The sequence below is a fragment of the Cyprinodon tularosa genome, unplaced genomic scaffold (assembly GCF_016077235.1).
Source record: "Cyprinodon tularosa strain WSP-4 unplaced genomic scaffold, ASM1607723v1 ctg287, whole genome shotgun sequence".
Classification (NCBI taxonomy): Eukaryota; Metazoa; Chordata; class Actinopteri; order Cyprinodontiformes; family Cyprinodontidae; genus Cyprinodon; species Cyprinodon tularosa.
In genome coordinates, this window is record NW_024038993.1 from 69,870 (window position 1) to 82,850 (window position 12,981).

General features: G+C 37.9%; 1 protein-coding gene across 1 annotated transcript; it reads left to right on the top strand.

The window, feature by feature from the left end:
• Window positions 1-8,690: 8,690 nt before the first annotated feature.
• Window positions 8,691-12,760, top strand: inab (internexin neuronal intermediate filament protein, alpha b). Its single transcript, XM_038290715.1, has 3 exons — window positions 8,691-9,768; window positions 10,467-10,591; window positions 10,729-12,760. The coding sequence occupies exons 1-3, from the start codon at window positions 8,728-8,730 to the stop codon at window positions 11,000-11,002; spliced, it is 1,440 nt and encodes a 479-aa protein (XP_038146643.1). The 5' UTR covers window positions 8,691-8,727; the 3' UTR covers window positions 11,003-12,760.
• The last annotated feature ends 221 nt before the right edge of the window (window positions 12,761-12,981 follow it).

Genomic DNA, 12,981 nt, shown 5'->3' on the forward strand with positions numbered 1-12,981 from the left:
TAGGGTGTAAGGATAGATAAATACATCTCCATAATGATTCCTTATTGTTGCTTATTTTAGATTGTTTGTTACTAAGATAATTTTAAATAAAGATTTCAAAATAAAAAAGGGACATACCACGTGACAGACATGCCACGTGACATATCACGTTTTGTAGCCATTTCTTTACTGTTTAATTAGTATTTTTAATGTTGAAAGTGTTCTTGGGTGTTTTGAAAGGCGTTGTCAAATAAAATACGTTATTATTATTATAATTATTATGAAACGGTCGGTACAGAAAATAGTGTCACTAGCGCCCCCGTCAGTTCCGGAATGAAATGGTCCCATTTCCATATAAGGTATGAGACTGACAGTGGTGCGTCCCCGCCCCTTTCTGTTTGCTGCAGCGAAGTGTACTTCACTGCAGGTGCTTACGGCCCCCGACCTCTTAGGGGCTCCCTAACTTACAGCTGGTAAAAAGTACCGGTCCTTATTTATACACAATGACATGCCAGATTTCAACATGATGGTGAGCCGTTTAAACATGGCACCAATAGCAAAGCAGACAGTGGTACTTTTAATTACTATGTTAATAACTGTGTATAGTTCATTAGACAGTTGGTTGATTTCAAACCGCAATAAACATCTTAAAAGAACGATGTACTTGAGTATTTTATTTTTTACTCTAAAACTTGGAATTATGGCTAATCAAGAGTGTTGTACTTCATATGGGGCCGACCCAGATAATGTTGCTTACGGGCCTATTGTTGTGTCATTACACCATTGGTGCAGAGAGAGGATCTGTATCTTTTTTAATTTCCTACAAAATTTTTATATAGAGAGTCACTGAAAAAGAAAAACAACCATTTCAAAATCAGAATTGAAATCATACATCAATCACACTGAGCCTGGTTCTGCTGGAAGTTTCTTCCTGTTAAAAGGGAGTTTTTCCTCTCCACTGTTGCTACAAGCATTCTTAGTGTGAGGGATTGTATTTGAGTCAAGAGTCAATGCAATCAACTGGTTTTCCTTAGATAGAAAACTTTGAATCAATTTGACTGTATGATCTGGTTGAACTGTAAAGTGCCTTGAGATGACATGTGTTGTGAATTGACTCTATATTAATAAACTGAATTGAATTGAATACAATTAGAAATTTTATTTAAAAAGCAATTTCTCATTTTATATTTTAAATTTAGTAATTTATGAACAAAATATGGCAGTCTAACCAATGAGGGGGCTGCATACATCTGAGGAGCAACTATGATCAGTTTAACTGGATTTGAGTCTGTCAGAAGGGTCACCAGAAGGGTCACTGAATTACTAAATGCAGCTACAAAGGCGATTGGAAAATACAAGTTAAAAAGGAATAAGGCTTTTTTTTTTTAACATTGACATTTCAGTATTTTATAATGGATTAATAAATACAATGTATAATTCCTCTTGAATACTTAATTTAAAATGTGCAAGTAAAAAAAGGCTTTAAAATTGGTTTTCAGATTGCATGCTTTAAATCGTCAATTTTAAAAGGCTGTTTTTTTTTTATTCTAGGTCCTCCATACAGTAACTTAGAAATACGATTTAAAATGTGCACCTATATTTTAAAATTGCAGCATTTGACAATGAAGTAGTAAATACAATTTAGAATTTCTCCTTAATAATTCAATTTAAAATAGGCAATTAGGAAACACTTTTCAAATTGGATTTCTTATTATATGATTTAAATGTCAACTCAGCTCAAAAACGGTCTCATATTTATTTGGTCAAATTGACCTTTTAACTGCAAAATACAATATATATGTTTGAAAATAATTGAATTCTAGGTTAAAAACAAGATCTCATGGTACAAGTATGCTCTGGCTGAACTGTCTGAACTATCCTACTTTGTTCTTGCCTCCACGCCAGGAATGTACTTTCAACTGTACTTTCTTAGCAAACAGGTATTTGTATTGCGAAAGGCCCAATGTAGCCCTGCTGAAAGGCCATGTTCAAAAGAGTCTTTAATTTAGGATGACCTTTAAGCACTGAGCTCTTAAATTAACACCCAAAACATGTGAAGGTGTGTACTTTTGCATATTTCACACACCGTGCACAAGAAAAAATACTTTTTTTTTTTTGTTACTTCCTGTAATGCAAAGCAAAGGCAACCGTATATATCTCCTAAGTGCCATGATAGGAACTCAGTCCAAATATTTATCTTTATCACAAAACTTAAAAAAAAGATGAAGTTGAGGACATTTACATGTGTCACCCATGTATTTTTGTTCACCTTCATGAGGTGGGCTGTTCCTATATGCACAAAGGACTGTGGGCGCAGCTGTATAGTTCCCAACAGCTACGAGGGATGTTAGGAGGTCTCTATAATAACTGCATTGGTGCAAGTAGAAATACTGTTTCCTCTATAAGGACTGTGCTTATCATGATGACAGCTGATGCAATCCCACTTTTAGCTTAAGGGTCCTTAGCAATTTGTTGTATTTGAAATAAGCCGATTTGTAAAGTAGGGGCTCCTACAGTGGGGGCAAGCAGCCCCAGGTACCCTGGCCAGATATGAACGAAGTATACACCCTCCGTGTCATTCAGGCTTGCTGGTCATCCTTCCCCCTAGTCGCATGATGGGTTTCACAATCATCGAGATGTAATCCCTGACGTAGGCCTATATGGAGAGACAAAATGTATAATACAAAATGCACAATTAAATTATTTAATGTACCATTAAATAATAAAAAAGAAAAGAACATTGAAAAGTATTCATTAAGTAATTGAATATAGTAAAAAAAAAATACATATAATTACTTAGTATGTATAAATTAATATAGATTATTTTTGCCAGTCTGTTGCTTAGTTAACTTTGGGTTCAAAGGTTGAAATGATTGGCAACCCCTGCTCAAAAGGATTAATCAAGAGAGCTAACAACTTCACATCCTTGGTACAAATGGGATATAGTGTGTAAGAGCGAATAATTAAAGGGATTTGATCATTTGTGATGCAGTACATGTAGTACATGCCATGTTTACAAGTATAATGCAGAGTCTTAATTTGTGACTTGATTAGAGTTTCATGGCAGCAGGGAAAAAGCTGTTGTCAAGCAGCAGTTGTCATGATACAGTAAGTGCTGTCCAAATAGTGCTAGCAGAAAGGAAGATGGTAAGAAAAGGAACCTATATGCTTCCGATCATAGTTCATTTAGTGTAAGGAGCTTGGAAGGATTCTCACCTGCGCTAAAGTGCTTTAAGGAATCACACAATCCTAGCATGGCATGACATAAAGCAGAGTCCACCTTTATGGAATAAACAAAAATACATTACTTCACATGTATTGCCTGTGACACATAATAAAAACTTTGATGTTTCTGTTTGTTTAATAAAGAGCATTAGACATTCACTACTTTTGCTCAGCTTCCGTTTTTTGCAGGATTTTTTTTTTGGATGTTGTGGTCTAAAATTTGGCAAGTATCTTCCATGTGCGTTTCTGTCACATTATGACATGTGGAAGGATAAAAGCACAGTAGACAGTTGTTCCTTTTCTACCTATGATACATTTCTTACTATTTAACCCAGGTTTTATATCAAACACATTGACCGATACCTCAACTACTGCAATCTGTCTTTCATCAACTTCAAATAAGATTTTTTCCCCATTTTTTATACCTCTCTTGACCTTGTTTTAGTTGATTTTCCTCAAAAATTCTGTAAATTACAATAAAATAAGTGACTATCCACAGCTACAGCTACTATAGGTGCAATACCGCCACCTACTGGATAGATAGTGAGAAGAAAAAAAACAATATTTTGAAAACTTTGAATAACTTTTGATGAATATAATTTCCAAAACCTTTTCAAACGATTAAATAAAGTATATGTTAAGCTCTTATTCCACAATTTGTTATCATTATTTCAGTTAGTCTCTTGCATTCGAATAATTATTATTTTACCTTAACTGCTAATTTCTGCTAAGAACATAATGTTTATCTGTATAATGAAGTATATTGTTTTATTCTGTGTGTCCTATTCTAAAGTGATTAACGAAAGTATCATGTTTTCTATTCCTGCTTTATATATAACTAGTCCGAGTACTACACTAATTAAAGAGGCTTAGTGACAATAAATTAAATGTTTTGCAGTTTTATCCCAAAATGTCGAGGCAGTCTAAAATGTGTGTGTAAGTAACCTTATTAAGTGGCAGCTTTATGTCAGAAAGAATTGGCAAACATTCCAGGATTTTGGGAATTTTTATGCGCTGTATGCCTTCCTAGCTTACAATGAATTGTAGCTTTAGGTTTATTTTTTTTTTATGATTTTTCTCATAACAGAAATAAATGACCTATAATGTCTATATGAGTTTACTGTTTAAATTGAAATCTAAAATGTAAACTTGCAAACCTAACATTACATTATTTAATTAAAGAGATTCACCAGATACAGTATGATGACATACATTAAAAGTTTGTTTTAAAAAGTATTTTTTAAGTGCAAGACATTCTTAAATTCATCACATTATATTAAATAACAGATATGAAAATGAATGAAGTTGTGCACTCCATTTCCAACATTTACAGATTCTTGCTTCAGATCACATGGCATGTTTTTTTATACAGTTTCTTAATTTTAGAAAGTTTTGGCTTGTTTCAGGTGTAAAATTCCTACATCTGAAATTAGTAACTGGCACGACTGCATTGTTTATTTCAGCTTTAGTAATCGCACTTGCAGATTCCCGCATTTTATAGCGTCTGCAATATGAATGTTTGTTACATTCAGTAGAAAATTATCTATTGAATCTATTTTAAAGTGACATGGCGCGCTCATCCATCAGGACTTCAACACTAACAAGCAGTCCAAGCATAGAAATAGCAAAATTCTATAAAAGCATGATAAAAGAAATATATGTGCATATATTGCTATTTACTAGAATAAATATATTTTGATTCTGTTTTAATTAAGAAGTCTTTGTCACTGTTCCATACTTTTTATTAAAAAAAAGAGCCAAATATTTGGGTTAGTCAGTTCAAACAACCAGATCCGTTGTACCGCTTTTAAACACCAGAGGGCAGCAAAATATCGTTTATTGGATCTGTTTCACTGTAAAACCATATAGGACATAACTTTTAAGATATTCAGCTATTTAGCAACCTTGATGCAATTGCTGTAAGTAATTGCAGATTTTTTTTCTATGCAAGAGTCAAATGCAATAAAGTTTAAAATTCTACGGTTATTAACAAAAAATATTGTGAGAAACATGGTGCATTTCTGAAAACACCCAGTCAGTGTCGGCAGTGGGCGACTTACTGTACTCTGAGCCTGGTTCTACGTGTCTTTAACTGACATCTGTAATGAACTTGAATAAACAAACCAAGCAAAATGTAATTAAATGGAAACCACTAATCCATTGATTTAAACTAAATACTGGGTTCATGCTGGTTGTTTTGTAGAGTTAATCGAAAAATTATACAAAACATAACATGTTTCTTGACTAGAGGAAAATCCAAGGATCGTCTTTACCCACATATAGGCACCATCATTTTGAACTCAGCAGCAGTGTGATCATACATTAATGAACCCTCCTCTACAGGATAGAATACAGGTCTTTCTCAAAATATTAGCATATTGTGATAAAGTTCATTATTTCCCATAATGTAATGATAAATCTTGAGCATTCATATATTTTAGATTCATTGCATACTAAATAATAAACAATAAAACAATAAAAAAAAACAATAAAAGACCTGAAATATTTCAGGTCTTTTATTGTCTTAATACAGATGATTTTGGCATACAGCTCATGAAAACCCAAAATTAGCATATCATGAAAAAGGTCTTTAAATGCACCTAATCATCTTAATCAACAAATTAACTCTAAACACCTTCAAAAGATTCCTGAGGCCTTTAAAACTCCCAGCCTGGTTCATCACTCAAAACCCCAATCATGAGTAAGACTGCCGACCTGACTGCTGTCCGGAAGGCCATCATTGACACCCTCAAGCAAGAGGGTATGACACAGAAAAATATTTCTGAACGAATAGGCTGTTCCCAGAAAGCTGCATCAAGACACCTCAGTGGGAAGTTTGTGGGAAGGAAAAAATGTGGCAGAAAATGCTGCACAACGAGAAGAGGTGACTGGACCCTGAGGAAGATTGTGGAGAAGGGCCGATTCAAGACCTTGGGGACAGGCGGAAGCAGTGGACTGAGTCTGGAGTAGAAACATCCAGAGCCACTGTGCACAGGTGTGTGCAGGAAATGGGCTACAGGTCCTGCATTCCCCAGGTCAAGCCACTTTTGAACCAGAAACAGCGGCAGAGGTGCATGACCTGACCTACAGAGAAGCAGCACTGGACTGTTGCTCAGTTTTGCATGTCATTTGGAAATCAAGGTGCCAGAGTCTGGAGGAAGACTGGGGAGAAGGACATGCCAAAATGCCAGAAGTCCAGTGTCAATGTAAGATGTGTCAGGACTCCTGTTTTTGTGTCTGTGTTTGTCTCCCTTCATCCACCAGGAGGCGCCTGGTTCTGATCCGCCTCCTCACACACCTGCTGATGGTTTCCTCGTTAAACGGAGTGTTCTTAAGTTGCTGACTGCCACTACTTTGACGCCAGAGTGTTTGCCAGTTTAGGGTACTCTAGCCAAGCTGAGTTTGCTGAGTCAAGCTGAGTTTTTGTCAACCTGAGTTTAACTTTGTTTTGTCTTTTCCTCTTGGCAGGAAGTTGTCCTGCTAACTGGATCTCTCGGACCTTCACACCCTGGAAGGATAAACTAAGCTTCAAACTGAGCTGGGGTTCAAACAGGAGGTTTGGATCCACTTTACCCAAGAGATCGTTTGAGCTTTCCACTGAGAAAGGGATTATTCTCCACTATGACCCGTTCAAGTACTGCAGGAAATCTGAGTGGCAGTCAGTTTCTCTGTTCTCCAACTATCAACTGCATTCTGGGTAAACCCTGTTCCGCCCTCCACCGAATCAGACAAACACTGGAACCACGGCACACAGACAGGAGTCAAGGATACAACAACTTCACTGGAAACGTGAGTTGGCAACCAAAACCTCTTCTCCAAGTTTCATGAGTAAAATTCCCCACTGAGCCTGAACTTACCACTGTGTCTTCCCCTCACTTTACAGTTCTTGTTGAGCAGTGTTCAGAGCAACAATTCTCCCCCTGTTTTACTTCTATAATAAAACCTGTTAAACCTTTTTCCTGGTCTCTCTGTTCGGTTATCTGCATTTTTGGGTCAGAACTTTGTAACATCATGACAAGATGGTTGTGTTAATGACTTTAGGTCACACTGGAAATGGACATTATGTCCTCAATATATCTATCACTGGCCACAGGTGTTTGTCATGTTTATGTCAGAGTTGTAGAATGTTTGCAGTAAGATCCAAAATGCAGAAGCAGAGGCTGAGTAGTTTTCTTGTATATTTTCGTGACAATGGCTGCAGAAGGCTTACAGTAATCCAAAAGTTAATTGACACATTACCAAAGAAACAGGGATTTATAAAGACATGAAGTAAAGACGATGATCCAGCAAAGACCAACTGGAGCGGTACATATAAACTAACTGGTCAAGTATTGGAGTTAAGATCTAAGTGGGAACAGGTGCAGAAAGAGAACAAGAAGAAAACTAAGGGAGGGGAAGGTGACTCTAGGGGGCAATGGAGACTAACTGGGAAATACAATAGGGATGGGAACCAAGATGATGGGAAAGGAAAAGAAACCAATGACCAAGTGAAAACATTGAGCATTCTTGTAGTTATATTGATTATTATGTTGCTGATACAATATGTTTTAGAATGTTAACAGATACTCTAATTAAAAATTATGAAATGAAATATATTTTGAGTATCAATCTTTTTAAGATACAAAAAAATGAAATACTATAACTTATATTTTAAAAAATAAATTGCTTTTAGTGGAAAGCTAAAATAATGGTAAAAATGATTACATTTAATCCAAATATTAGTTTTTTAGTATTCCAGGATGGTAAACATTTCAAGCCCCTCTTTAACACTTGATAGTACCTTTAGCTCATAGTTTGCTGCTTGGAGTGAAAAATAAATAAATAAATGAATGTGTGTATTTCATTTAAAAAAAAATAGCACAACAGAGAATTCCTTATTTCTTTTTCGTTCTGGAGGAGCTGTGTGAGGTTGGTGACGCTTGCAATGCTACCTGATGTCCTGAGTTCCTTCAGAAACTCCTGGACGTTTATTTTATTTTATTTTTTTATTTATGTGTGTATGTGTGTGTAGATTTAACAGGAAAGCTGTTGCTGAGAAGACTAACAACTTTTCTATGATTTTCATTTTTTTATCTATGTATTATGACTCTCATTATGAGTTGCTGGATCTCTTATAAAAATTGTGTTTCTTTTATTCTCTAAATTCTTTGAAACAGGGTATATGTAAGTTGTTATTTTAACCCACTTTCTGTCCAACAGGTGAAATCATGTCTTGCAGTAAGCAGCATCAGCCTAACCCTTTAGAAGGGAGAAAAGCCATGGAAGTGATGTGGATAAAAGAATAAAGTAGAAGCATTGCATTAAATTCAGTTTATTTATATATAAAGCTTATTCTCAGCACTCCCCATGTACAGTCTTTTTTGCCGATAGGCTACGTCACCTCGCAGTTTTTTCCAAGTATGACGTATTGGACCGAACCCAGACCGGATGTTTCCAGCTGGCATTAATTAGTGAGTGGGTCAGCCCCCCTGCTTTATAAAGGAGGCGCGCCCACTGCTGCGCTCTGAATCCACGCAGGCAAAGATGAGTTACGGATCTGATATGTTCTCCTCCTCCTCCTACAGGAGGATTTTCGGGGATTCTCCCCGTTTCTCCTCTCCATCGCGCTCCTCAGTAAGCGTGTCCTCCCGAGGGGGATACCGTTCCTCCTCCTTGTCCCGAACCAGCATCCCCTCTGTGGGCTCCTACAGCAGAAAGTCCGGCCGCTCCTTCTCCACCCCGCTGGAGACATTCGACCTGACCCAGAGCAGCGTCCTCAACAATGAGTTCAAAATCATCCGCACGAACGAGAAGGAGCAAATGCAGGGTCTCAATGACCGCTTTGCCATGTTTATCGAGAAGGTTCGCAACTTGGAGCAGCACAACAAAGTGCTGGAGACGGAGCTGGTGGCGCTGCGTCAGCGGCAGGCAGAGCCGTCCCGTCTGGCGGAGCTCTACCAGCAGGAGATCCGAGAGCTGCGCTCCCAGTTGGACGAGCTGAACGGAGAGAAGTCCCAGCTGGTGATAGAGAGGGACAACATCGACGACGAACTGCAGAAACTCCGCGGGAAGTACGAGGAGGAGTTCCGCGCCAGAGAGGAGGCGGAGGCCACCCTCAAGGCTTTCAAGAAGGACGTTGACGATGCCACCATGGTGCGCCTGGACCTGGAGAAGAAAGTCGAGTCCCTCCTGGACGAGATTAACTTCCTGAGAAAGGTGCACGAAGAGGAGGTGGTCGAGCTGACGGACATGATCCATGCCGCGCAGGTATCAGTGGAGATGGAGGTGGCCAAACCGGATCTCACCTCCGCCCTGAAGGAGATCCGCGGCCAGTATGAGTCCATGGCGTCCAAGAACCTGCAGTCTGCCGAAGAGTGGTACAAGACCAAGTTTGTGGACCTGACGGAGCAGGCCAACAGGAGCAACGAGGCCATCCGAGCCAGCAGAGAGGAGGCGAACGAGTTCAGGAGGCAGCTTCAGTCCAAGATCATCGAGATAGAGAGCCTGCGGGGGACCACCGAGTCTCTGGAGAAGCAGCTACACGAGATGGAGGACAGACACAACATGGAGATTAACTCCTACCAGGTATGCCAGTTACGTTTATTAATAGAGTTGTTTTTGTAATTATTCACTCGACTCTATTTTAATGTAACTAATAATCAGTGCTGGGATAAAAGTCGATGAACTAATACAATCTGAGTCACTGAAAATATGATAAATTACAGCCTGTATGGAAGTTACAGTAATTACAATTACTTAAATATATTAATATATTACTCTTAATTCGTTGCAAGTTGTTTCAGCTTTATTTTGTTTTTATGATTTTCCCTGTGGAGAAGTTTATAAATAAACCCGCATAGAGAGGCAGCGGCAGTTCTTACGGCTCTGTCCTTGGTGCTGAAACACTCCCCAGAGAGAACCGCTCTCTGCAGCGTCTGACAACGCCCTCCGATAGCAAACAACTTACTCTAAATGAGTCCTTCCACAAATAGCGCTTTCAGATCACATCTTTGGTAGTCAGATAAAAGAAAAATAAATTGAAGGAATAAATCAATAAGTCAAATGCTTCAAAATGAAACAAAATGTTTCAAAAAACAGGGTTATCATTTATTTATTTGCTATTTAGTTAATTAACTTGGAATTTTTTTCTTGAGATCGACAATATCACACCATCCTAAAAAAGCAACGGCATACAAAGGAAAATTTATAGCTGGTTTAGAATCTTAACATTGTGGTTGTAAATCATATTTAACCCAAAGTCTTGATTTACCAACCCTGCTTAGGAAAGCATGGCTGAGCTGGAAAATGAACTGAGGACCACCAAGAGTGAGATGGCTCGACATCTAAGAGAATATCAGGATCTTCTCAATGTCAAGATGGCCCTGGATATAGAAATCGCAGCATACAGGTGAGGTCAACGTTGCAGCATGAGTAGTCACCCCAGCATCTCACAGAAAATACATTTTAAATGCATTTATGGCATATACCTCACCTCCTTCTCTGTTCTCCCTAAATCGTCTAATTCATGTCTGTGCCTCTCTGCAGGAAACTCCTGGAAGGGGAGGAGACCCGCATTGGAACAGGCATCACCTATCCTAGCCCCTCCATAAGTGGGGGTGTCGGGCAGGGCTACAGCTACCAGACCCGAATCTACAGCAGTTCTGGAAAGACCTCCAAGAAGGAGGGCAAGGAGGAGGAGCAGCTTCAGAGCAAACCCACTGGGAAGGTGTCCCAGCGTGAGGTTTATGAGGAGACTGTCGTGACAACCAAGAAGATGGAGAAGCAGCAAGAAGACGTACCCACTAATCAGAAAAACTAAAAACTTACCCGTAGGCTGTCCTAAAACCACTGAATCTTTTCGTTTTGTTTTTTTTTTTGCAAACAAGCAGCCCTTTTGATTTACCATCTTCATAAGCAATCATTTTATTGCATCAAAAACAGAACATTTAATTCACAAAGTTATTGTTGAATAACAACAGACACTTTGGTAGCATTTTCCTCAAAGTCACACTCTTTAAAGGTAATAATATTCAACTGGTCTTCGTCACTAATGTTCTGTCATCATATAGGACTGGCACAGTAAACAATAACTCTGGTTTGTCTTCATACCACAAGCTGCAATGTAATCGCAACACGTCTTAAGGGGAACAAATGTGTGACTGTTAGGGTGCACGATACCACACAAAAATAAGTCAGAAACACATCAACTGCCACACTTTTATCAGAGACAGTTTCAGGAAGAAATAGACTATATCATAAATACACAGTCTAAGAAGAAATTAAGCTATAGTTATCAGGTTAACTCTTACAGTTTTTCCTATGATAAAAGGTGATTATATTGAGGAATTCTGTTCTTGGTTGAACTCTATTCACAATTTATCGAAAATCTTACTGTCTCATAACTTTGTTATTTTAATGAGAGTAAAACTTGAATCAATCAATTTCTGAACTGTTTTAATTAACTTTTGTTTGCATGTGCCATGCCTGGCTGGTTTTTGTCAACTCTCTGCTCCTTAGACGGATGGTTGTTTGTTGTTTTTAACATGGAAGCTGAACTCCACTTTTATCATACTTAAGATGCAGCTTTAGGCCACCAATAATGTGAATAACTGGAAGAAAGCAATCTTTAAAGCACTAAAATGGAAATTAATTACATAAGCTTGGAATGACTTACTGTTTGCACAATGTTTAATTAAGGATAAAAGGAATAATGCTTTTTTAAACACTATTAACACTACTGAAGATGATGCCATATTGTACTTAAAAAGTTTCGGGTCTGGTTGAATATATGTGGGATCACCACACATTATTCTTTAACACAAATGCATGAAATTCAGTTTGATTTTATGTCTCTGGGTGTGATTTATTCTATACACACTAAAAAGGAAAAAAAAGAAAAAAAAAAAAAACACCATAAAGCACATTTAAACCCCACAGTCACATGACTCCAGTCTGAAGATGCATGTGCCAATGACACAAAACCTCTTAGAGTTAAATGAAAACCTGCAGGATCACTGAACAACACGACCTTGCCTCTTCATAACTGTGGCCATGATTGGATAAAATGTCTGTAGTATGATTACACTACTAGAATAAGTGTGAAGCTTATAGCTTATTTATTTTTGTTAACTCTTGCTTGTGCACTGCCACGCTCTCCATGTCATGGTGATCAATGCCTTGACAAACTATACTCACTTTACAAGTAGAAGCAAAGAACTTGCTGATTGTATTAGCTAGCTGCTCTGGATCTGATTGTTTACCTGAAGCTTGTGACAAGTATCCTAGTACTGTATACATGTGCTTTTGCACAATGGTCTAACAAGTGGGACAATAGGCATCGTATTTTATTGAATGCTGTCAGCTCTTATGTGAAGCGTGCAATTACAATGTATGAATGGCTCATGGTGGCAAAAGCCTTACACTGTAAACCAAAAAAACAAACAAAACAAAAACAAGAGGTCACTGCGGCACTGCCAAACTTTTTTAAATGCACATTTATTCTCAAAAGGAATAAGCAAAGTACAATATGTCACCAATTCATAATCAACAGTCGATATGAAATCATACCATAAAAACATATACTGTAGGATGTAAAATGCCTTAAAACACCAGCAGCTTCTGGTTATGTGTTTGATATGTAAGATTCAATCCAGTGGGGTTCTTTCATCTTTCATTGTATCTTCAATAGTGTTTAGAGTTACAATTGTATCTAAAGCATAGGGACTGACTGTAGTTCACATGCTGTTCTCTTTACTGTGACTGCTACTTATGTATTGCTGTATGACACCATATCAATAA

Excerpts from the sequence above, each read along its gene's own strand:
- inab (XM_038290715.1), top strand. The coding sequence starts at position 8,728 with ATGAGTTACGGATCTGATATGTTCTCCTCCTCCTCCTACAGGAGGATT. Across the intron at positions 9,769-10,466 it reads TGGAGATTAACTCCTACCAG|GAAAGCATGGCTGAGCTGGA; the intron begins GTATGCCAGTTA and ends AACCCTGCTTAG. Across the intron at positions 10,592-10,728 it reads ATAGAAATCGCAGCATACAG|GAAACTCCTGGAAGGGGAGG; the intron begins GTGAGGTCAACG and ends GCCTCTCTGCAG.